This window comes from Pan troglodytes, chromosome 20 (genome assembly GCF_028858775.2).
Source record: "Pan troglodytes isolate AG18354 chromosome 20, NHGRI_mPanTro3-v2.0_pri, whole genome shotgun sequence".
In the NCBI taxonomy this organism is placed as follows: domain Eukaryota; kingdom Metazoa; phylum Chordata; class Mammalia; order Primates; family Hominidae; genus Pan; species Pan troglodytes.
The window spans coordinates 17206730-17231753 of record NC_072418.2 but is presented as its reverse complement, the minus strand read 5'-3'; the positions used below and the strand labels follow the sequence as shown (position 1 = coordinate 17231753).

The following is a 25024-nucleotide window of genomic DNA, read 5'->3' as shown; positions in this document are numbered from 1 at the left end:
GGCCTCACAGGTGACAAAACTGAAGCTTAGGTTAAGTCACTGTCCCAAGGGCAGAGTGGGTGGCCTCCAAGTTCTTCACCACCACCACACACTTGATTCTTTCCCCAGTGCACGACCCACAGCAAAGCCCACTCTGGTTCTAGAAGAATCCCAGCTCTGCTAGCCACTAGCTGTGGACAAGTCGGTTCACTTTCTGTGCCTCAGTTTCTCCATCAGTCAAGTAGAGATAAGAACGGCATCTACGTCTTATGTTTAGTACGCGATTTAGATATGTTACTAGATAAGAAGCACTCACACTGCCGGCGCAGTGGCTTACGCCTGTAATCCCAACACTTTGGGAGGCCAAGTTGGGCGGATCACCTGAGGTCAAGAGTTTCAGACCAGCCTGGCCAACATGGTGAAACCCCGTCTCTACTAAAAATACAAAAACTAGCCAGGTGTGGTGGTGGGCACCTGTAATCCCAGCTACTCGGGAGACTAAGGCAGGAGAATCGCCTGAACCCGGGAGGCGGAGGTGCAGCGAGCCGGGATCACGCCATTGCACCCCAGCCTAGGGGACAAGAGCGAGACTTCGTCTCAAAAAAAAAAACAAAAAAAAAAAACACTGATAATTAAGCACTATATTCACCGTAATTTACTAGGAAGATTACTATATTCTGGCTGCTGCAGGAAATGTCCCAGGTATTAAAACATTCTCAGCTGCCACTATCAGTATCAGCAAGAAGGTGTTAAGACCCAGCCTGAACTTGACCAACTAGCTCAAGGTCTCTGGCCTTTCTCACGCAGCCAGGCTTGTCAATGAAAGTGCAGGATTCCCGACCAAACCCAACCACCTTATCAGAGTCGCAAGGCCTTTCCAAGCACCGCCCTCACTCAAGGCTGTCAACCCTCCTCTGTTCTCCTCAGGAACCAGTTAGTCCAGAAGGCTTTGCTGGACCCAGCTGGTGGAGCCTCTAAATCCATCTGGGTGCGGCTGAAATAGCTACTCCACCTGGCACACACCAAAGCCCACCACTCATTCCGTCCCACTTTCTTGTTACTCGGTCCTGCCTCCCCCTCCCTGGTCCCGCCTCCCCCATCCAGGCCCGCCGCTTCCTCCTTGCCCCGCCTCCTCTTCCCTGGCCCCGCCTCCCACATCCCGGCCCCTCCTCTTCCTTCTTGCCCCGCCTCCTCCTCCTGAGCCCCACCTCCTCCCCCTCGGCCTCGCCTTCCCCCCCGGCCCCGCCTCTTCTTTCTCAGCCCTACGTCCTCATCCTCGGGAACCACTTCCTCCACCTCAGCCCTGCCCCCTCCTCCTCCTCAGGACATGCCTTTTCCTGCTAAACTCTGCCTCCTACTCCTTGGGACCCGCCTCCCCCTCCTCGGCCCCGCCCCCTCCTCGGCCCCTCCTCCCCACATCTGCCCCGTGTCCAGAGGTCTAGAGGTGAGTAGGGCCGTACTACTTGTCAAATGTTAGCTGCTGCAAGGTGCTGCACCAAGCTGAGGCTTTCCAGGCATGTATCTGCTCATACGATGCTCACCAGACCAAGAAACCCTTGAAACGATAACCCTGGGAGGCAGGGACAATTATCCCGGTCAATATGAACATTGGGCAGGAGAGAGGAAGGGGCCTGAGCTGTAGCATTTGCCACTTTCCGTGGTGTAAATATCCTACCTGTGACTTAGAGATGTCAGCCTGATATCCCTGAACACAGAGTTGGGAAGATGCACACCATCAGCCAATGTCAGCCGGGTCTCGCACACCCAGGTGTCATTTTATGGATTAAAAAGCTAGTTCAAGGCCAGCCGCTGTGGCTCACGCCTGTAATCCCAACACTTTGGGAGGCCAAGGTGGGAGAATCACTTAAGGTCAGGAGTTCAAGACCAGCCTGGCCAATATGGTGAAACCCCATCTCTACTAAAAATACAAAAATTAGCCGGGCGTGGTGGTGGGCGCCTGTAATCCCAGCTACTCAGGAGGCTGAGGCAGGAGAATCGCTTGAACCCGGGAGGCAGAGGTTGCAGTGAGCCTAGATGGCACCACTGCACTCCAGCCTGGGCAACAGAGGGGGACTCTGTCTCACGAAAAAAAAAAAAAAAAAAAAAAAAAAACTAGCTCGAGAAGCTAAAGAACTTGCCCATGGGCTCCAAATCTTGTCAGTGGCAGTTAAGCATATGAGCCTAGCACTGATCCAAAGCCCGCAAGCATTGCCACCTTCCCAGGAAGAGTATCAATCAATACTGCCCAACCCAAAGGGGAACTGGCCTGCAGCCCTGGAAAAGCCCTTCTTCTCTGGGTCTCAGGTCCCTCATCTGTAACTTTACAGAAGTTAAACCAGAAAAATTATCTCAAGCCTGCGGCTCTGAGATTCTGTGTGCCTACAGCAAAGAAATGGCCTAAGTACAAAGCTACATCCAGGACAGAAGGGACTCCACCAGGAGAATCTGCCCAGTGAGTCACCATCTGCTCAAAGCAAGAAGCCTGCAGGAAAATCTGAAAAGCCTAAGATCCCCTCCAACCCCCTCAGGATCTTGGCCTGAGTCAGGCTAACATAGGAAAGGTCTTTATAGCTCACCACAGCTCAAGGCTCACCACTTTCCCTTTTTTTTTTTTTTTTTTTTTTTGAGACAGAATCTCACTCTGTTGCCCAGGACTGGAATGCAGTGGTGCGATCTCAGCTCGTCGCAACCTCCGCCTCCCAGGTTCAAACAAATTCTCCTGCCTCAGTCTCTCGAGTACCTGGGATTACAGGAGCGCACCATGATGCCTCGCTAATTATATATATATATATATATATATATATATTTTTTTTTTTTTTTTTTTTTTTTTTTTTTTGAGACGGAGACTCGCTCTGTCGCCCAGGCTGGAGTGCAGTGGCGCGATCTCGGCTCACTGCAAGCTCCGCCTCCCGGGTCACGCCATTCTCCTGCCTCAGCCTCCGGAGTAGCTGGGACTACAGGCGCCCACCACCACGCCCAGCTAACTTTTTCTATTTTTTAGTAGAGACGGGGTTTCACTGTGTTAGCCAGGATGGTCTCGATCTCCTGGCCTCGTGATTCACCCACCTCAGCCTCCCAAAGTGCTGAGATTACAGGCGTGAGCCACTGCGCCCGGCCAATTTTTATATTTTTAGTGGAGAGGGGGTTTCGCCATGTTGGCCAGGCTAGTCTTGAACTCCTGACCTCAGGTGATCCTCCTGCCTCAGCCTCCCAACGTGCTGGGATTACAGGCATGAACCACTGCACCCAGGCAAGGCTCATCACTCTCAATCCTGCCCTTACTGCAAGGGGCAGCCCATCCGATTTTAGGGCAGAGAAAGACCCTCTCCCAGCAGTCCACACTGACCCGCAGCACCTCGCCCTCCCTTCAGGGATGCTCTGTCCTCAGAACACAGCAGGAGAGCCACCAGCTGTCCTAGGGCAGCATCAGCAGAGAAGCCATCTGTGTGGACAAAACTGGAGTCTGACAAACCCAGGTTCAGCTCCCTGGCTTCCAGGCTCTGTGACCTTGACCAGCTTAGTTTACCTCTCTGAGCTTCAGTTGCATTATCTGTAAAGTAGAACAGCAGTTCCCATCTGATCAGGTGCTAATAAGACTCACCCCTGGGCAAGGTGCCGTGGCTCACACCTATAATCCCAGCACTTTGGGATGCCAAGGCAGGAGGTTTGCTTGAGCCCAGGAGTTCGAGACCAGCCTGGACTAACATGGTGAAACCCCATCTCTACTAAAACTACAGAAATTAGCTGGGCATGGTGGCACCCACCTGTAATAACAGCTACTTGGGAGGCTGAGGCAGGAAAATCGCTTGAACTGGGGAGGTGGAGGTTGCAGTGAGGTGAGATCGCATCACTGCACTCCAGCCTGGGTGACAGAGCGAGACTGTCACAAAAAAAAAAAAAAAAAAAAAGGCCGGGTGTGGTGGCTCACTCCTGTAATCCCAGCACCTTGGGAGGCCGAGGTGGGGGGATCACAAGGTCAGGAGATCGAGACCATCCTGGCTAACACGGTGAAACTTCATGTCTACTAAAAATACAAAAAATTAGCCAGGCATGGTGGTGGGCGCCTGTAGTTCCAGCTACTCGGGAGGCTGAGGCAGGAGAATGGTGTGAACCCGGGAGGCGGAGCTTACAGTGAGCCGAGATGGAGCCAATGCACTCCAGCCTGGGCGAGAGTGCGAGACTCTGTCTAAAAAAAAAAAAAAAGAAGAAAGAAAACATCCTAAATGTGGGTTATGGGGGACCCCAAGAGGCTCGCTTCTGGGTACTCAGCTGCGGGAAATGGGCAGCGACCTGGACTGCTGGAGGCTGAAGACAGACTGGTTTTCTCAGGAATTAACAGGCTCATTTACAAGATGTAGTAGCTGTTTTTCCAGTTGCCGCTGGGCTCATTGCTTTGAGTCTCATCTGCAGTGGCAAAAACAGCAATAAAATAAAAAAATACATTAAAAAAAATACTGTATCCTAGGATAAGCAGTTCGCTTACCGACCTAGCTCTGACCCCAAGACAATGGCAAGGCCTGCTCTGGTATTCTAAGAAGACGGCTTCAGCCAAGGCCTGGAGGTGATCTGTTCTAGAGAGAGGCTTCACCTCAATTAGGCCACAGAGTGGATAACTTTTCCTCTCAGATCAGATGAGATTTGGCAGTGATATGAGGCTACTATGGAAACAGCCACCGATCTCCACTCCTGCTGGGATCCCAACTGCCACGATAACAGTCCTCAACCAGACATTAATTCGTTGTGTGACAGTCAGCACGTCCAGCACCCCTCTGGGCATTACCTCTATCAATTGTAAACTGCACTTCATAATCTCCAAGGTCTCTCCAGGGGCCAACCTCTCAGTGGACAAGAGACTGCTTGAGGGTGGGAAGATGGATTTAGTCCCAAGCAGAAACAGATTTTTTTTCTTTTTTTTTCTGAGACAGAGTCTCGTTCTTGTCACCCAGGCTGGAGTGCAGTGGTGTGATCTCAGCTCACTGCAACCTCTGCCTCCCGGGTTCAAGTGATTCTCCTGCCTTAGCCTCCCAAGTACCTGGGATTTCAGGCGTGTGCCACCACACCCAGCTAATTTTTTATTTTTTGTAGAGACGGGGTTTCATCATGTTGGCCAGGCTGGTCTCGAACTCCTGACCTCACATGATTTGCCCACCTTGGTGTCCCAAAGTGCTGGGATTACAGGCATGAGCCACTGTGCCCAGCTGAAATATATCCTTTATTTATTTTTTTTAAAACAGAGTCTCGCTCTGTCACCCAGGCTGGAGTACAGTGGCGTGATCTCGGCTCATGGCAACTCCGCCTCCCAGGTTCAAGTGATTCTCATTCCTCAGCCTTGAAGCCAGTAGCTGGGACTACAAGCACGTGCCACCATACCCAGCTAATTTTTTTGTTTTCAGTAGAGACGAGGTTTCACCATGTTGACCAGGCTGGTCTCGAACTCCTGACTTCAAGTGATTCACCCGTCTCAGCCTCCCAAAGTGCTGGGATTACAGGCATGAGCCACCTCGCCCGGCCAGAAATATATTCTTTGATGTAGACAAACCTTTTCTCAAATTGCTTGTTAAGTGTGAGTGAAAGCATCCTTTCTATTTTTACTGACCTACAATACACACATGCAGTTAAACTAATCTGCTTGCTATGCAATCCGCTGGGCTGGGAAACAACTGCTTCTCCCACCCAGAAGCCCTGTAGCTATCGCCTCTATGGGTACTTGGCAAAGGTTGGCAGAGAATAACAAACAACACAGCAAAATAACAATTTATTTTTTCCTTCAAGGTCACTTTGAACAGTGAGTTTGAAGCTTCCCCCTTCTTTTTTTTTTTTTTTTTTGAGACAGACTCTCGCTCTGTCATCCAGGCTGGAGTACAGTGGCATGATCTCAGCTCGCTGCAACCTCTGCCTCCAAGTAGCTGAGATTACAGGCGTGTGCCACAACACTCAGCTCACTTTTGTATTTTTAGTAGAGACGAGGTTTCTCCATGTTAGCCAGGCTGGTCTCGAACTCCTCACCTCAAGCGATCCGGCCACCTCAGCCTACCAAAGTGCTGGGATTACAGGCGTGAGCCACCATGCCTGGCCAAAGCTCCCCCTTCTTTCTGGGAGAGAAAAGGATTAAGTACGGTGGAGCATATTCTCCAGTCCAAGTCTTGGGCCTCAGGCTGTGCCCAGCTTCCTGGAACAAAAGCACGCACCCCCAGGGTGCTCAGAGGCCTACTTTATCTGACTGTTAACTAGCAAAACTAAACCAACTACATTTGCAAAATGCCATATGGATGCTCCAAACTGCATGTTTCAAGCTGGACGTGGTAGCTTTTTTTTTTTTTTTTTCCTTCAAACAGGGTCTCTGTTGCCCAGGCTGGAGTGCAGTGGCCTGATTTTTGGGCTCACTGCAGCCTCAACCTCCTGGGCTCAAGCCATCCTCCTGCTTCAGCCTCCCGAGTAGCTGAGACTACAGTAGTGGGACTACAGGTTTAGATATAGAGTTTGAGAGGGGAATCCACATCAGAACTTCATTCTAGAATGAAAACTTAAATGACAGAGATTATTGAATACAAACCTCCTCATTCTTGATACCATGTCAAAAATTACAGGATTTTTGGGTTAAAGGCTTCTAAGGGGCTAGGCACCGTGGCTCATGCCTGTAATCCCAGCACTCTGGGAGGCCAAGGTGGGTGGATCACCTGAGGTCGGGAGTTCGAGACCAGCCTGACCAACATGGAGAAACCCCATCTCTACTAAAAATACAAAATTAGCCGGGCATGGTGGCTCATGCCTGTAATTCCGGCTACTCGGGAGGCTGGGGCAGGAGAATCACTTGAACCCGGGAGGTGGAGGTTGCGGTGAGCCGAGATCGCGCCATTGCACTCCAGCGTACGCAACAAGAGCGAAACTCCGTCTCAAAAAAAGGCTTCAAAGGATTGTGGGTAAATTTCCAAAAATAGTAGCAATAAAGGGGGCAGGAGGCAGAGGTAGTAATATTCAACTTGTGAATAAAAACAAACAGCCAGGCGCGCTAGCTCACACCTGTAATCCCAGTACTTTGGGAGGCCGAGGCGGGCAAATCACTTGAGGTCAAGAGTTTGAGGCCAGCCTGGTCAACATGGTGAAACCCCCGTCTCTACTAAAAATACAAAAAATTAGCCGGGCATGGTGGCGGGCACCTGTAATCCCAGCTATTCAGGAGGCTGAGGCAGGAGAATCGCTTAAACCCAGGAGGCGGAGTTTGCAGTAGGCCGAGATCGTGCCATTGCACTCCAGCCCGGGCAATAAGACCGAAACTCTGTCTCCAAAAGAAAAAAAAAAAAATCCTTCTACGTATCCAAGGTACCTAGAGTAGTCAATTCATTAAGACGGAATGGCGGCTGAGTAGAATGGTGGCTGCCAGAGGTGGAGGTGGAGAGGAATGGGGAGTTAGTATTTAACGGCTACAGCTTCTGTTTTCCAAGATGCAAAGAGTTCTGGAGATGGGTGGTGGTGATGGTTGCACAACAATGTGAATGTTCTTAATGCCACTGAACTGCACACTTGAAAATAGTCAAGATGGTAAATTTTATGTGTATTTTGCCAGAATTTTTTAAATTGGAGGGGAAGTGAGAAACAAGAAATCGCTCGACCTGCTATTTTTCATTTGAGGACCAGCATGGCATAGTGGCTAGGAACTAAGACCTTGGCGTCCTGAGTTCCCCTATCTGTTTTGCATTTACTAACTAGGGGCCTTTGAACAAGTCACTTGATATCTCTGAGACTTTATTCATCCTTACAAACAGGAATAATAATAGTTCTTATACAAGGTAACAGAATCTCACCAGCACAAGAGTAAGCACTTGCTAAATTGTTCTTATTTTGAATTTTAATAACAAATTTTATTATTTGATGATAGTTACTTAAAAGTCAGCAATAATTCAGGGATAATTGGTTGAATTATTAATATTATATTATCACCTAGGGCGATAAGCACATCAGAAGACTTCGTTTTAAGGGAAAAAGAGACCCAAGTTAGGAGTCAGAAGACTTGGGCTTCAAGAGTGGCTGTGGGTGGGTATAAGATTTCTCCTTGGTGACACCCAAGGGTTGACGGAGATGACCTCTTTGATAACCAGAAAGCAAGATCAGCTTCGCTGCTCTGCGAAAGCCAGCTGTGGAGCTGCACCTCCCTCACCGCCTAAGTCTCCCGGGAACGTCCCGGGCGAGGGAAGGGGTCCAAAGGTCGTACACAAGAATACTGATTGCAGAGCCCCTTCCTACGCTGGTGACGGCGGCGTGGCGCAAGGTTTGTGCAAGACTCCCTCGGATTGGGAGCAAGGGTCCCGCACCTTCGTGGCTCCCATGACAAAGTCTGCAACTCAGCCCGCTGGGGGAGCTGCTAGGAACCTGCAAGCGTCCCAGCCCCTGCAGAGACCCCCAAGAAAAAGTACCCCCAAAACAGCCTGGGTTGCAGATTTATAAATACTTCCTGCGCACATGCGCATTGGAATTTACGAGTGGCCCGGGGCGCAACGCTTGCCCACTGCGCCTGCGCCGTCCGGCTCTTCCTTCGGGGCACAGGACCAGAAAGTGGGGTCCCGTGGTCCCGCAAAGAAGGAAAAAGAATGGGTCAGCAGTGGCCACACGGTCCCTGTTTCTCGCTTCTTACCTCGTAATGCTTCATGGCTCCCTCCCACGGCGGCTACTGCTCCGCGGCTGCTGCTGCCTAACTGCGCGGCACAGCACAGGGTCCCTACAGCGCCCGCAACCGCAGCAATAGACTAAACGCGGCTCTGCGTCCGCCCCGCCCCTCCCGGCCGCGCGCGCCCCGTCGGCCAATCAGGGCACGAGGCGCCCACCTTCGCCCCTGCTCCTTGGGGCCGGTCCGAACCAAGACTAGGGCTAGCACCAGGGGATTGACCAATCAACTTGCGAGACCAATCGAAGGGGGCGGAACGCCTGTAGGAGGGGCTAAAGAGAAGGGGCTTGACCATCCACCAATCCAAAGGAGGTCTCTGCGCCGCGCGTCCCTTTGCCACGCCCCCTGATGGCGTCGCTGTGGAAACCAAGGTAAGCGACGGTTAGGCCAGACGCGGGGGCGGGGTAAGAAGTTGAGTGACAGGCAAGGCAGCATCCACATGACAGGCGGCGCCGACGGGGTAAATTCTGAGGTGGGCGGCCCCCGGGGTACACCGGGAACAGCAGGAGAGGGCTAGGGGCTGGGGTCGCGGGCTGCGGAGTCTGGATGGCGAGGAGGTCACTATGGGAGGAGACTCTTGAGTGGGAGGGAAGGAAAGGCGAAACGGAGTAGCGAAAAGCTCCCCATTTGGGAACCCCCAACCTGCAACCTTAAGCCCCAGCCCCATTCTGGGGTGGCTTCACTGCCGTTTTTAATGACAGCCCCGCCCCACTTTGTTTTTTTGTTTTGTTTTGTTTTGTTTTTGAAACAATCTCGTTCTGTCCCCCAGCTGGAGTGCAGTGGCGCAATGACGGCTCACGCAACCTCCGCCTCCCGGGTTCAAGCGATTCTCATGCCTCAGCCTCCCAAGTAGCTGAGATTACAGGCGCCCGCCACCACGCCCGGCTAATTTTTGTATTTTTTTTAGTAGAGACGGGGTTTCCCCATGGTTGGCCAGGCTGGTCTTGAACTCCTGACCTCAGGTGATCCTCCCGCCTCAGCCTCCCAAAGTGCTAGGATTACAGGCCTGAGCCACCCCGCCCGGCCCCCCTCCACACTTTGCTCCGCCCTATGGACAGGGGAACTACATTGGTCTCTGCCTGACGTCCAGAATCGTGTCTAGTGGCTCCAATGGGGCCACTGAGCCCTTGAAATGGGGCTGGTCCAGGCCGGGAACGATGGCTCACACCTGTAATCCTAGCACCTTGGGAGGCCGAGGGGGGCAGATCACGAGGTGAGGAGTTCGAGACCAGCCTGGCAGATATGGTGAAATCTCATATCTACTAAAAATACAAAAATTAGCCGGGCGTGGTGGTACACACCTGTAGTCCCAGCTAATCAGGAGGCTGAGGCAGAAGAATTGCTTGAACCCGGGAGGCGGAGATTGCAGTGAGCCAAGATCTCGCCACTCCACTCCAGCCTGAGCAACAGACCGTCTCAAAAAAAAAAAGAAAAAAGAAAAAGAAATGGGACTGGTCCAAATTGAGATGTGCTGTAAATGAAAAACACATAAATTTCTGGCCAGGCACGGTGGCTCACACCTGTAATCCCAGCACTTCGGGAGGCCAAGACAGGCAGATCACATGAGGTCAGGAGTTCAAGATCAGCCTGGACAACGTGGTGAAACCCTGTCTCTACTAAAAATACAAAAATTAGCCAGGTGTAATGGTGGGCACCTGTAATCCCAGCTACTAGGGAGGCTGAGAATCGCTTGAACCCAGGAGGTGGAGGTTGCAGTGAGCCAAGATCGCACCACTGCACTCCAGCCTGGGCGACAGAGTGAGATTCTGTCTCAAAAAAAAAAAGAAAAAAAAAGAAAAGACTTTTGACAGACAAAGGAACAGGCAGTACCTGGCACACTTCTTCACCTCCTCTCCTTACTCTTGTTTCCAGATCCTGCCCCTGAGCTTTCATGAGCTGTTGAACCATCCGGAATTCACAGGCCTGTCATGAGAGACACGATGAGAAGTCCTTAAAGGTAGATCGCTGATTCACAGGGGAGCAGGCGGAGGCAAGGGTGAGTCAGTGCTTGGAACTCAGTCATCCAGATTTGGCTCTGGAAACTTCTGAAGCTGTAGCCTTTGGGGATCCCTGACTGCGAGTACAGGAAGCCAACGCTATGTGGTCTTCTGGAAACTCATTATCTTTTTCACTGGTGCTATCTGGGAAAAACAGATGAAAACCTGAAGGTGTTCTGTATGTGTGCTTTCAAAAGCAAGGATCTGGCCGGACGCAGTGGCTCAGGCCTGTAATCCCAGCACTTTGGGAGGCCGAGGCAGGAGGATCACCTGAGGTCAGGAGTTTGAGACCAGCTTGGCCAACATGGCGAAACGGTCTCTACTAAAAGTACAAAAATTATCTGGGTGTGGTGGTGGGCACCTGTAATCACAGCTACTCAGGTAGCTGAGGCAGAAGAATCAGTTGAACCCAGGAGGCAGAGGTTGCAGTGAGCAGATATCACACCACTGCACTCCAGCCTGGGTGACAAGAGTGAAACTCCGTCTCAAAAAAAAAAAAAAAAGCAGAGATATTTTTCTGGTGGCAGTTTGAGTTTTGAGGCCTTCTGTGTCATGACAGGCCTCACTCCCTGCCCTTCTTGGGTGCTGGGGGAGAGTATTTGCTTCCAGGCCACAAGTTAATTTTTTAGTAGAGATGGGATCTCATTATGTTGCCCAGGCTGCTCTGGAACTCCTGGCCTCAAGTGATCCTCCCTCCTCGGCCTCCCAAAGCGCTGGGATTACAGGCATGAGCCATCCCACTCGGCCTGAGACCACAGTTAAAATCCTATCAGATTGAGTTACCTGAGGTACTTGATTGTGAGGGGCCATAGGGATAGGGTTGAAACCCTAAGACCCATCCATGTGTTGCTCCTTCACCAGTTACGCAAATTTTCAACTTATTTAATGTGATCTGAAGAGGTGAGTCTTCCATCTCTGGGTTGCAGCTAGATAGGGCATGACGGTGTACAAGTAGGTGTCATTTTGAAGAGATTCCATACATATTCCCATAAACTCAGAACGTTTTGGAAATTCCCTTTTGAGACTGCTTTTCTGAGCCCCACACTTACTCAACAGGCACCAAATCATCCTCGTGCACCTACTATGCTGCGTGTCAACCGGAACATACAAATAATTTCCACCCCCTCCTCACCCATAAGAAGCTGGCAGAAAGGCAAGATCCAGCCTCCAAAGTAGAATTCCTCTTTGTTTTTGAGGGGTGTTGCAGGCTTGAGGAACCCCTTGTTTGCCCATCTGGCTTCCGGTAACCAGGCTGTCAGCAGAAATGAAACCCACCCTTGGAATGAAGACTGGCCACTTTGTTCAAGCCACTGAGGACACTGTACTGTGGCCCCCTGACAGTGCCTGTCTGTAGGGACAGCTAGATCCTGCTGGTCCCTTCACAGTCCCAGCAGTGGCTGATTCACAATGGTGACTGGTAGATCTGTTGGGTCGTTGTTGAGCTGATGGTAACTAGCTCCTTTATTAAAGTAATTTCCAAGGGAGAAACTGCAAGAGACGGCCTAAGCTGCGGCAGCTTCCAAGGATGAGCTTTTCTGGACCTCAGGTTTGGGGGGAACCCGAGACCATTTGAATGCCAGAGATGTGATGTGTTTGGTAATGTCGTGTCTCACAAGCTCCTTTTGTATTTCCCATGGGCAGGTCAGGTCGGATCTTGACTTTTTCCAGAACCTGGCTTGGCTGGTTTGGGTTGTGTATGAGTGAGCTGGCTTGCTGGGTGTGTGAGGGGAGGTGAAGCTGGGACTAGACAAGCCAGGGCCCGTTAGCAAGTTTCTGCTGTGTCAGGAATCCCGGAGAGAGGTTTCCCAAACCCTATCCTGTCTTGCCTGGGTTGTTTGGTTTTTCTCCTTCTTTTTTTTTTTTTCATTGAAGTGTAATTGACATGTAGTAAAATTCACCCATTTTAGTGTACAGCTCTGAACACATACGGTCATGCAACCACCACTACAATCAAGATACAGAGCATTTACACCAACCCAAAAAATTCTCCAAACTACTCCATTTGTTGCAGGTCCCAGCCCCTGGCAAGCATTCGTCTGCTTTCTGTCCTGATACTTTTGCCTTTTCCAGAAGGTTGAGTGAAATGGAATCACGCAGCCTTTTGAGCCTGGCTTCTTTCACCCACATAATGCATATGAGGTTCATCTGTAATGTTGTTTTTTTGTATCCGTAGCTCATTCCTTTTTATAGCTGAATAGTATTCCATTGTGTGGATGGATCCCATTTGTTTATCCATTCATCCATTGAAACACAGTTAGGGTTTAACTGCTGTTGGTAATAACTAATAAAGCCTCAGCAAACATTCGCTCATGAGACTCCGTCTCAAAAAAAAAAAAAAAAAAGTAGATTTTACCCTGCTGGTGTTGCTATGTTGATGAAATTGAGAGGAGCCAGGAAATGAACATTATAATAGTATCTTTTTTATTTTTATTTTTGAGATGGAGTCTCGCTCTGTCACCCAGGCTGGAGTACAGTGGCGCAATCTCGGCTCACTGCAACCTCCACCTTCTGGGTTCAAGCGATTCTCCTGCGTCAGCCTCCCGAATAGCTGGGATTACAGGTGTGCACCACCATGCCCAGCTAATTTTTGTATTTTTAGTACAGACGGAATTTCACCATGTTGGTCAGGATGGTCTCCATCTCTTGACCTTGTGATCCTCCCGCCTCGGCCTCCCAAAGTGCTGGGATTACAGGCATGAGCCACCGCACCCAGCCATGAATTTTTATATATGAACAAAGGTTTTCATTTCACATGGGTATCCCACTGGGAGTGGGATTGTTGGCTCATATGGCTATAGTGCTTTTTGAAGGTCTTTTTTTTTTTTTTTTTTTTTTTTTTGAGAACGAGTCTCGCTCTGTTGTCCAGGCTGGAGTGCAGTGGCACCATCTCGGCTCATTGCAACCTCCACCTCCTAGGTTCAAGTGATTCTCCTGCCTCAGCCTCCCAAATAGCTGGGATTACAGGTGCACGCCACCATGCCTGACTAATTTTTGCATTTTTAATAGAGATGGGGTTTCACCATGTTGGCCAGGCTGGTCTCGAACTCCTGACTTCAAGGGATCCACCTGCCTCAGCCTCCCAAAGTGCTGAGATTACAGGCATGAGCCACCGCACCCAGCCTTGAAGATCTTTTCAAAATTTATTTGGATTTTTATTTATTTTTGAGACAGGGTCTCACTGTCTCTCAGGCTAGTGTGCAGTGGCACACTCATAGCTCACTGCAGCTTGGAATTCCTGAGCTCAAGTGATCCTTCCACCTCAGCCTCCCAAGTAGCTGGCACGTGCCACCATGCCCAGCTGATTTCTTTGTCATTGTTTGCAGATATGGGGTCTCACTATGTGGGCCAGGCTGATCTGGAACTCCTGGGCTCAAGTGATCCTCCTGCCTTGGCGTCCAAAAGTGCTGGGATTACAGATGTGAGCCACCGCACCTGGCCTGAAGGTCTTTTTTTCAACAGGTGAAGAGCTGAAGACAGGAGTAATGCAATTTTCTTAAAATTAAGGCTTTATGATCATCTGAGTCACATTATACACAAGCTGAGTGTCTACTGTAAGCACTCAGTATGCTAAACACTTCAGCATTTTACTCTCTGGGTGACCCTGGGGAAGTCACATGACCTCTCAGAATCTCCATCTCCCCACCTGTAAAATGGGTGTAATGATAGCCCAACCTCATAGGGCTGTTGTGACAAGTATATGAGTTAATATTCATCGAGTACTTGGAACAGGCTTGGCCATGTCAGTGTTAGATGTTATTATAGGCCAGACATGGTGGCTTATGCCTGTAATCCCAACACTTGGGGAGGCCAAGGCCGGCGGATCACCTGAGCTCAGGTGTTTGAGACCAACCTGAGCAACATGGCAAAACCCCATCTCTACCAAAACCATAATACAAAAAATTAGCCGGGCATGGTGGCAGGCACCTGTGATCCCAACTACTCAGGAGGCTGGGGCAGGAGGATCATTTGAACCTGGGAGGTGGAGGTTGCAGTGAGCCAAGATTGTGCCACTGTGCTCCAGCATGGGTGACAGTGTGAGACCCCATCTCAAAAACAAAAACAAAAACAAAAACAAGGCCGGGTGTGGGGTTCAACCCTTGTAATCCCAGCACTTTGGGAGGCCAAGGTGGGTGGATCATGAGATCAGGAGTTCGAGATTAGCCTGGCCAACATGGTGAAACCCAGTCTCTACTAAAAATACAAAAATTAGCCAGGTGTGGTGGTAGGCACCTATAATCCCAGCTACTCAGGAGGCTGAGGCAGAGAATCGCTTGAACCCAGGAGGCGGAAGTTGCAGTGAGCTGAGATCACACCACTGCACTCCAGCCTGGGTGACAGAGTGAGACTCCATCTCAAAAATAAAAATAAAAATGTTATTATAATGTTCATTTCCTGTTCACTTCCTGTTCATTTCCTCTCAATTTCATCCACATAGCAACACCAGCAGGGTAAAATCTACTCTTTTCTTTTCTTTTCGAGACAGTCTGGCTCTGTTGCCCAGGCTGGAGTACAGTGGCGTGATCTTGGCTCACTGCAACCTCCACCTCCCAGGTTCAAGTGATTCTCCTGCCTCAGCCTCCCGAGTAGCTGGGAGTATGGGCACATGCCACCATGCTCAGCTAATTTTTGTGTTTTTAGCAGAGACAGGGTTTCACCACGTTGGACAGGCTGGTCTCAAACTCCTGACCTCAAGTGATCCACCCGCCTCAGCTTCCCAAAGTGCTGGGATTACAGGCATGAGCCACCGCACCCGGCCTAATCTACTCTTATCTCCAATTTATGGAGGACAGACCTAATGCTCCCAGAGATCAAGCAGGCTGTGGAAGATCACACACGTAGGGAATAAGGAAACAGTTGGTCCAGGATTTGAACTAAAGCAACTGTCCTCAGACTCACTTGCATAGTTGCTATATCAGTCAGGATATTACCAAAGACACAGAGCCAGAGCCAGTAGGAGTGTGTGTGTGTGTGTGTGTGTGTGTGTCTGTGTGTGTGTCTGTGTGTCTGTGTGTGTGTCTGTGTTTGTGTGCAGAGATTTATTTCAAGGAATTGGCTTGCATGCTTGTGGGGGCTGGCTAGACAACACCAAAATCTGCTGGGTGGGCTAGCAGGCTGGAAACTTAGGCAGGAGCTGATGCTTTTTCTGCCGGGAAACCTCAGTGTTTGCTTTCAGTGTTGGCTTTTTTTTTTTTTCTTCGAGACAGAGTCTTGCTCTGTCACCAGGCTGGAGTGCAGCGGCCTGATCTCGGCTCACTGCAACCTCTGCCTCCTGGGTTCAAGTAATTCTCCTGCCTCAGCCTCCCAAAGTGCTGGGATTACAGGCGTGACCCACCACACCCGGCCTCAGTGTTGGCTTTTAAAGTCTCTAGACTGATTGGATGAGGCCCGCTTACATCCTCACATCCTTGAGGGTCATGTCCTGTTTTTAAAGTCAAGCAACTGTAGACATGCTAACCTAACCGCATCAACCTAATAACTTCACAGCAACACTTAGATTAGTGTTTAGTTGAATAACTAGGTTCTAGAGCTTAGCCACGCTGACACAACAAACAACTATAACAGCTTTTCCAAGTTAAGAGCCCAATATCTGCTGAAGTTGACGCAGAGGCCATTTTTTCAGTAATATTCTGAAGTTCTCAGTGAGTGTTCAGGTCACAGTACCATGTCCATTAGGAGAGAGTTACTGGGTTTGTTTGTTTGTTTAATTTCCTGGCTCCTAGAACTGATTAAAAAAAAAAAAATTAAAACTTCCCGAACTGGCTGGGCATGGTGGCTCACGCCTGTAATCCCAGCACCTTGGGAGATCAAGGCGTGTTGATCACCTGAGGTCAGGAGTTCAAGACCAGCCTGGCCAACATGGTGAAACCCCATCTCTACTAAAACTACAAAAATTAGCCAGGCATGGTCGCAAGCACCTGTAGTCCTAGCTACTTGGGAGGCTAAGGCAGGAGAATCACTTGAACCCAGGAGGCGGAGGTTGCTGTGAGCTGAGATCATGCCACTGCACTCCAGCCTGGGCTACAAGAGTGAAACTCCATCTCAAAACAAACAAACAAAACTTCCTGAACATGACCCAGGCTTACTCAAGGAGGGGAGAGTTCCCAGCTCTAACATTGACCCCAAGCACAAAGACATCCCTTCCGCAGTGTTTTTAGCAAAATGTTCCCCTCCAGTGTGCCAAGAAACTTTTATTATTATTATTATTATTATTATTATTATTATTATTTTGAAACTCTCACTCTGTCACCCAGTCTGGAGTACAGTGGCGCGATCTTGGCTCACTGCAACCTCTGCCTCTTGGGTTGAAGCGAGTCTCCTGCCTCAGCCTCCAGAGTAGCTGGGATTACAGGCACGCGCCACCGCGCCTGACTAATTTTTGTATTTTTAGTAGAGACGGGGTTTCACCACGTTGGCCAGACTGGTCTCGAACTCCTGACCTCAGGTGATCCACCCGCCTCAGCCTCCCAAAGTGCTGGGATTATAGGCGTTGAGTCACTGTGCCTGGCCTATGGCAAGAAACTTTAGAACAACCAGAAAGGCCCACCCAGAGCCACGTTAAAGCCTTTGGAGGCTGCTGCACTTGTAATTCTAAATTAAATTTATATTATAAAATACTAGTTTATAAAGTCACAAGCTCTGAGTTTTTCCCCATAATGCTCCTGATAGTTATTTATATAATTTTTTTATGGGGAGGTTCAGGATCTCACTGTCACCCAGGCTGGAGAGCAGTGGCACAATCATAGCTGACTGCAGCCTCAAATTCCTGGGCTCAAGCTATCCTCCTACCTTGGTCCACTGAGTAGCTGGGACTACAGGCTCACATCATTGCACCCGGCTATTTTTTTTTATTTTTAATTTTTTGTATAGATGGGGTCTCACTATGTTGCCCAGGCTGGAACTCCTGGCCTCAAGAGATCCTCCCACCTCACCTTCCCAGAATGCTGGGATGACAGGCGTGAGCCACTGTGCCCAGCCTAGTAACTTTTTAAAAAATATCAAGTTCTCTCTCCCCATAATTGCTTCAGGACCCCTGCTCAAGTATGGTTCTCGATGTCTAGGGAATTTCAGCCCCATCCTCCCGGGTTGTCCAGTTCTAGTCCAGAGTTCTTGCTGATGCAGTTACCTCAGAGATCATTGAGTGGGCCAAGAGAACCAGATCTGCCTGCTGGATGCTCCTGATAGTTGTTTATGTAACTATCCGCCATGATGCTCCTGATAGTTATTTATGTAACTATCCGCCATGATGCTCCTGATAGTTATTTATGTAACTTTTTTATGGGGAGGCTGAGGGTCTCACTGTCACCCAGGCTGGAGTGCAGTGGCACAATCATAGCTGCCTGCAGCCTCAAATTCCTGGGCTCAAGAGATCCTCCCGCCTCAGGAGGCAGGAGGATGGTCTTCTTCTTCAGGAGTCCCTATCTGCCCAGGGGCAGCTGTCACTGGAATCTTTTAGCTGCCAGGAATGAGGTGATGGCTGAAGAGCCCACCACTAAGAAAATGGTTAGTCACCCCTTTGACAATGCTTCCTTTGTGCCATGTCTGCTCTGAGCACTTTGCAAATGTTGACTCATATAAACTTCAAAGCCCTCATGATGTGGGCACAACTGCTATCCTCATTCCTCATTGTGCAGATGAGGAAGCTAAGGCCAGCAAAGGCCTAGTAACTAACCCAAGGTTACCCAGCCGGGAAATGCTGGAGCTGGGAATGAAGCCCAGCTGTCTGGTTCCAGAGCCAGTGTTACATGGCTCTGACCTCCCAGGCAGTTCTTCCAGGAACCTCCCCCACTTCCCTGGGCCCTTCCCAGGTGGAACCCCTTTCTGAGCCTCCTTTTCCCATCAGCTCTGTCCTTGACGGAGGCACCCCAGACTTTCAGAGCCAAACGCGATCGTGTTGCCTACAATTGAGGAAACAGAGGCCTTGAAAGGTGTGTGACACACCTATGTCCCCCCAAATTATAAAGGTAGTTGGGGAAGAAAAAGAAGCACGTGTGTAAGAACGGGGAATATTTATGAGGTTCTCACTGCGTTCCAGGCACTGGGGACCCAGTGCAGACAGGACCTGGCCCCTGCCCAGGTGGCGATGTCAGACTGGGAGGGAAGACACATTGAAAGCCAAGAAACAAGATAAATTTCAAATTTAGCGGCAAGTGATCTTGAGAGGGCAGTAAAGGGAAGAAGGCGGGACTGGGAGGACCTTGGGAGATGCGCTTCCGTCCAGATCCTCACCTTGCTTTAGGAGGTGAGAACAGAGGCAGTCTTCCGTCCCAAAATCCTTCTCCCCACGGTTGGGAGAATAGCGCTGGTGGGTTTTTTGTTCATTTTACTTTATTTTACTTATTTTATTTATTTATGAGACAGAGTCTCGCTCTGTTGCCGAGGCTGGAGTGCAACGGCCGGATCTCGGCTCACTGCAACCTCCGCCTCCCCGATTCAAGCTATTCTCAGGCCTCAATCTCCTGAGTAGCTGGGATTACAGGTCCGTGCCACCAACGCCCGGGTAATTTTTATATTTTTAGCAGAGATGGGGTTTCACCATGTTGGCCAGGCTGGTCTCGAACTCCTGACCTCAAGTGATCCGCCCGCCTCGGCCTCCCAAAATGCTGGGATTACAGGCGTGAGCCACTGCGCCCGGCCTGTTTGTTAATCTTAAATAGAAACGGAGTCTCCTTATGTTGCCTAGGCTGGTCTCCAACTCCTAGGCTCAAGAGATCCTCCTGTCTTGGCCTCAGGAAGTGATGGGATTACAGGCGTGAGGCTCCGCGCCCGGCCTGATAGGTTCTCTTATTGCCATGTTGTAGATAGAAGGGGGCCCCTGGGTTAGGCAGACACAGGTTAGGTAGTTCGTCCGGCGTCACCGGGCGGGAGCCCACCGCAGGCCCCACGAGACAAGGGCGAGCAGGTTCATCGCCTCCCGGGGAAAGGTCTGGGTAGTCCCAGGCCCCACCCCTTCCTGGAACAGCAAGTTCGCTGTGGCTCCCGACCTACTGACCCAGGCGGAGGGCGGGACGCAGGGTAGCTGGGGCCGCGTAGAGAGTGAAAGAAGGTCGCGATTGGCTCGTCCCGAAAGGTGGGCGGGGCCTCCTCCGACTTGTGCGCGCGCGCCGCGGGGAGGCGTTGCCGAGGGCGGAGCGGGAGGGGGCGTGGCCCCGCGCGGGCGGCCGTTGACGGCGAGGCCCCGCCCCGGATGTCGCGTGTCGCTGAAAGGGCGGCGGCGATTGGCCGGCGCCGCGGGGGGGGGCGGGGCGGAAGGTTCTGGAGGGGGCTGGCGGGCTCTGGAAGCTTCCGCCGGACGGGTATATAGAGTCCGGGACTGGTCGGCGGCGGAGCCGGGGGACGGCGACAGCGGGTCGGCGGGCCGCAGGAGGGGGTCATGGGTAAAGACTACTACCAGACGCTGGGCCTGGCCCGCGGCGCGTCGGACGAGGAGATCAAGCGGGCCTATCGCCGCCAGGCGCTGCGCTACCACCCGGACAAGAACAAGGAGCCCGGCGCCGAGGAGAAGTTCAAGGAGATCGCCGAGGCCTACGATGTGCTCAGCGACCCGCGCAAGCGCGAGATCTTCGACCGCTACGGGGAGGAAGGTGTGTGCTCGCGGCCAGGGGCGCGGCCCCGCCTTTTGACAGACAGGGAAACTGAGGCAGGCTGGCCCCCTCTCGGCGGCCCCCCGGGGAGGACGCCCCGGGCCGTGGGGCCGAGCTGCCCCGCCCTCCGGCCTCGCGGGCCTCCGCCCTCGGATTGGCGGCCGCGCGGTGGGAGGAGGATCCTTGGCCCAGCCGCTCGCCCAGAAGCTTCTAGCATGTCTGGGGCTGCCCCTCCCCGGGCGCCTCCTCCCGCGGCCCCGAGCAGCCCCGGGGTGCGGTGCAGGGGGGTGGGGGAGCCGGGGGTGACGACGGGGACGGCGCGGCGGAGCCCGCTGCGGACCCGAGCTCACCTGGGCTCGGCCGCCGGGGTCCGCAGGGCGGCGCCTCCGGCTCAGCTGCGGGGCGAGGGGCTGTGAATGCAGGAGCCGACCCCGTTCGTGGGCTTGGGGGCTGGGTTGGGATAATTCCCGGGAAGTGATGACCTGGCCCCGGCAGGGCACGCAGGAGGCAGCGGCCGCCCAGGTCCGGAGAGCGGGGCCGCCTCGGAGGGGAAGGAGAGCAGGGCTTTTTGTCCCTGTGCCCGTTGATGATTCAGGCTGGCTTCTGGGCTTGATCTGGAGCTGACTTTTTGTGCAAGGATGGTGGCAGTGAATGTTAATGTGTGAGGATTTAAAAACTCCCTATTTATTTATTTATTTATTTTTTTCTTATTTCTACTCTTCCTACACACCATTAGCCCTAAAATGTTGAGAGTAAACACTTAACCGAAAGCCGACCCTGGACCATGTGTCTTTAGCCATCTCTTGGTGATGTTGCCAGGAGGATGGGTCAGTCCAGGAGTGGCAGGGCCTAGGTGGCACCTGGAGGTGAACACCTAACCGCATGAGTCTTTTTCCACTGTCAGGCTACGCGGAAATACTGTTGGTGGGGGGGCGTCTCTGCTGTTGCAGTGAGAGGTAGAAACTTGGGGTTCTTCCTTGCTCTCCCCTGACAGACAAAAAAGTTCCTCCCCCATGGCTTCCAAGCTGTTTCCCCCTGTAAGGGAAGCTCGAGAGAGAGTCTGCTGTTCAGCCATCTGACTGCTTCTAAATCTGCTTTTCAGGCCTAAAGGGCAGTGGCCCCAGTGGCGGTAGCGGCGGTGGTGCCAATGGTACCTCTTTCAGCTACACATTCCATGGAGACCCTCATGCCATGTTTGCTGAGTTCTTCGGTGGCAGAAATCCCTTTGACACCTTTTTTGGGCAGCGGAACGGGGAGGAAGGCATGGACATTGATGACCCATTCTCTGGCTTCCCTATGGGCATGGGTGGCTTCACCAACGTGAACTTTGGCCGCTCCCGCTCTGCCCAAGAGCCCGCCCGAAAGAAGCAAGATCCCCCAGTCACCCACGACCTTCGAGTCTCCCTTGAAGAGATCTACAGCGGCTGTACCAAGAAGATGAAAATCTCCCACAAGCGGCTAAACCCCGACGGAAAGAGCATTCGAAACGAAGACAAAATATTGACCATCGAAGTGAAGAAGGGGTGGAAAGAAGGGACCAAAATCACTTTCCCCAAGGAAGGAGACCAGACCTCCAACAACATTCCAGCTGATATCGTCTTTGTTTTAAAGGACAAGCCCCACAATATCTTTAAGAGAGATGGCTCTGATGTCATTTATCCTGCCAGGATCAGCCTCCGGGAGGTAAGGTGCCAGGTGGGGCGGTGTCTGTAGAGGGCGATGGCTGCTTTTTGAAGCAGTTTAGTATTTGCTGAACAAATGTGTTGGGGTATGTGGTGCGTGCCAGGCTTGGGGCACAACAGTGAACAGGACTGACCAGGGCGCTGTTCTGGAGCTTTCATGGTGGGGACGTGTAGATTTGGGGGCCAGGTCTTGGCTGCAGAGGCCTGATGGGTCTTACTCCATGGCAGATGGCCTCTGGGCAAGAGCTGAGCCTCTTGAGCCAGCTTCCATCTAATGCTGTCCCTTTGCTTTTCAAGGCTCTGTGTGGCTGCACAGTGAACGTCCCCACTCTGGACGGCAGGACGATACCCGTCGTATTCAAAGATGTCATCAGGCCTGGCATGCGGCGAAAAGTTCCTGGAGAAGGCCTCCCCCTCCCCAAAACACCCGAGAAACGTGGGGACCTCATTATTGAGTTTGAAGTGATCTTCCCCGAAAGGATTCCCCAGACATCAAGAACCGTACTTGAGCAGGTTCTTCCAATATAGCTATCTGAGCTCCCCAAGGACTGACCAGGGACCTTTCCAGAGCTCAAGGATTTCTGGACCTTTCTACCAGTTGTGGACCATGAGAGGGTGGGAGGGCCCAGGGAGGGCTTTCGTACTGCTGAATGTTTTCCAGAGCATATATTACAGTCTTTCAAAGTCGCACACTAGACTTCAGTGGTTTTTCGAGCTATAGGGCATCAGGTGGTGGGAACAGCAGGAAAAGGCATTCCAGTCTGCCCCACTGGGTCCGGCAGCCCTCCCGGGATGGGCCCACATCCACCTCCAGTCCCTGGCCAGGGGTGAGAGGCAGACCAGCAGCTGGACTTGATCCCTCTGTGTCTTTTTGCTTCTGGCTGGTAGATAATGTCAACTTGCTGTCTTGATTCCCAGACCCTGTACACTCCTCCTTTTCTGTTGTGTGATCAGTTTGTGCTTTATTCTGTATTTGTCTCCCATGTCTTGCTCTTCTCCTGGAGAATTCTGTCTTCTCTTTGGCCATCTCAAATTGAGAACCTAAACTATTCCTGCAGAACTGCCTGGTTGGCGTCCACAAGCAATACCTCTCGTTCCAGCAGGACCAAGGGAGTCAGCCTCCAGTGAGTGACTCCAGCAAGTGCAGCCACCTCTCCCTTGACGGTCTGGGAGCCTGGCCCCAGCAAGGGGCCTTCCTGACCTCTGGCTCCAGTGAAGCTGAATGTCCTCACTTTGTGGGTCACACTCTTTACATTTCTGTAAGGCAATCTTGGCACACGTGGGGCTTACCAGTGGCCCAGGTAATTTTTTGTTTCATGGACTATGGACTCTTTCAAAGGGATCTGATCCTTTTGAATTTTGCACAGCCCTAGATACAATCCCTTTTGATAAAAGGGTCTTTGCTTCTGATTACAGGAGCACTGTGGAACGTCTGTAAATATGTTTTTATAATTCCATGTATAGTTGGTGTACACTCAAAACCTGTCCCCGGCAGCCAGTGCTCTCTGTATAGGGCCATAATGGAATTCTGAAGAAATCTTGGGGAGGGAAGGGGAGTTGGAACAAATGTCTGTTCCCTGGAGGCCAGTCCGGTGCTCAGACCTTTAGACTCATTGTAAGTTGCCACTGCCAACATGAGACCAAAGTGTGTGACTTGTCAATGAAGTGCGACAGCATTAAAGACTGATGCTAAACTTCAGGGGAGCAGTCCTGTGACTCTGTTTGAGGGTTCTGCTGGTTTTGGGGGTGGAGTGGGGAGCTGGGCATCCCTCCAAATGCAATCAAGGTGAGAGGGTGGGATGGGCAGGAGGCAAGTGCCCTGCAAGGGAAAGATAAGTCTCCCTTCCTCAGCCATAAGTGGGTTGGAGAACTTCCACCCAGACTCGGGGTCCAAAAAACCAGAGACCCAAGCACAGTGGCCTTGGGGATCATTTTTTGATGAAGGTTGGAGTCAAAGTAGCGGTGGGGAGAGGCAGGGTCTGGCTCCTAATTCTGCCTTTCTTCAGGGTCCCTGGCTTTCTCAGCAGACCTTGGCTCTGGGGCCAAGGGGCCAACCCAGGGTCTGGCCTCTTAATTCCTTATCACTCCTTCCCTGCTAGAACGGGCTGGGCGTCCTGAAGGCTGGCCAAACCGGAGCTCAAGGTCCTGCCCAGGACTAGCCCCACTGTAGAGAAGACCCATTTCCTGCCTTGGCTTTATTTGCAGGCTACTAAAGTTGCTTTTACTTTGTAACTTTCTTTAAAATAACTGGTTTTATTACAAAGTAATTACTCAGGCTTAAAACAATGTATTGCTGCTTTGTTACAAAATGTTCTAAAGTGGAAACACTGTATACAGACCAGGAGCAGTGGCTCAGGCATGTAATCCCAGTACTTTGGGAGGCCAAGGTGGGTAGATCCCTTGAGCTCAGGAGTTTGAGACCAGCCTAGACAACATTGTGAAACCCCATCTCTACAAAATTTAAAAATTCAGCCAGGGATGGCAGCGTACACCTGTAGGGCCAGCTATTTATGGGACTGAGGCAGGAGGATCAATTGAGCCCAAGAGGTGGAGGCAGCAGCAAGCTGTGTTTGTGCCACTGCACTCCAGCCTGGGTGACAAAGTGAGACCCTGTCTCAAGAAAAAAAAACTAAAACACAGTATCCAAAAGTCAAACTGGGCCAGACGCAGTGGCTCACACCTGTAATCCCAGCACTTTGGGAGGCCAAGGCGGGCAGATCACCTGAGGTCAGGAGTTTCAGACCAGCCTGGCCAACATGGTGAAACCCCGTCTCTATTAAAACAAAAAGCCAGGCCTGGTGCACGTACCTGTAGTCCCATTCACTCAGGAGGCTGAGGCAGGAGAATCACTTGAACATGGGAGGCAGAGGTTGCAGTGAGCAAAGATCCCACCACTGCACTCCAGCCTGGGTGACAGAGCGAGGCTGTGTCTCACAAAAAAGTGTCAAGCTAAGAGTTGCTTTCCCTTCCCACTGAAACAGTTGAAGCGCTGAAAACAGGCTAGGGGCAGCCCTGCCAGTCCAGGAGAACTTTCTGCAATGACTAGAACGTTCTATATACAGTTTATTTAAACATCTTACAAATTCAATAAAATTAGAATCAGTTCCTCAGTCCTGCCACACTTCA

At 51.4% G+C, this 25024-nt stretch overlaps 2 protein-coding genes and 1 long non-coding RNA gene across 3 annotated transcripts in view; 2 read left to right on the top strand and 1 right to left on the bottom strand.

The window, feature by feature from the left end:
• TECR (trans-2,3-enoyl-CoA reductase) overlaps positions 1-8857 on the bottom strand; it is a 36079-nt gene extending 27222 nt beyond the window's left edge. The window contains exon 1 of the mRNA XM_016935319.3: positions 8609-8857. Coding sequence (XP_016790808.1) covers positions 8609-8623 — 15 coding nt within the window. The 5' untranslated portion in view covers positions 8624-8857. The remainder of the gene's footprint in view (positions 1-8608) is intronic.
• Positions 8858-8999: 142 nt separating this feature from the next.
• LOC134809085 (uncharacterized) lies at positions 9000-18560 on the top strand. The gene is made up of 3 exons (XR_010153733.1): positions 9000-9110; positions 10511-10634; positions 18476-18560. It is a non-coding gene; the product is annotated as an uncharacterized LOC134809085 (long non-coding RNA).
• Positions 18561-19778: 1218 nt separating this feature from the next.
• On the top strand, positions 19779-23597 carry DNAJB1 (DnaJ heat shock protein family (Hsp40) member B1). Its single transcript, XM_016935313.4, has 3 exons — positions 19779-20216; positions 21319-21899; positions 22196-23597. Exons 1-3 carry the CDS (start codon positions 20006-20008, stop codon positions 22424-22426), a joined length of 1023 nt encoding a protein of 340 aa, XP_016790802.1. The 5' UTR covers positions 19779-20005; the 3' UTR covers positions 22427-23597.
• Positions 23598-25024: the final 1427 nt, after the last annotated feature.

What these genes read in the sequence shown, in the direction of transcription:
- DNAJB1 (XM_016935313.4), top strand. Translation starts at nt 20,006, where the DNA reads ATGGGTAAAGACTACTACCAGACGCTGGGCCTGGCCCGCGGCGCGTCG. An exon ending in CGACCGCTACGGGGAGGAAG is followed by an intron (nt 20,217 to 21,318) that starts GTGTGTGCTCGC and finishes TCTGCTTTTCAG; the next exon opens with GCCTAAAGGGCAGTGGCCCC. An exon ending in CCAGGATCAGCCTCCGGGAG is followed by an intron (nt 21,900 to 22,195) that starts GTAAGGTGCCAG and finishes TTGCTTTTCAAG; the next exon opens with GCTCTGTGTGGCTGCACAGT.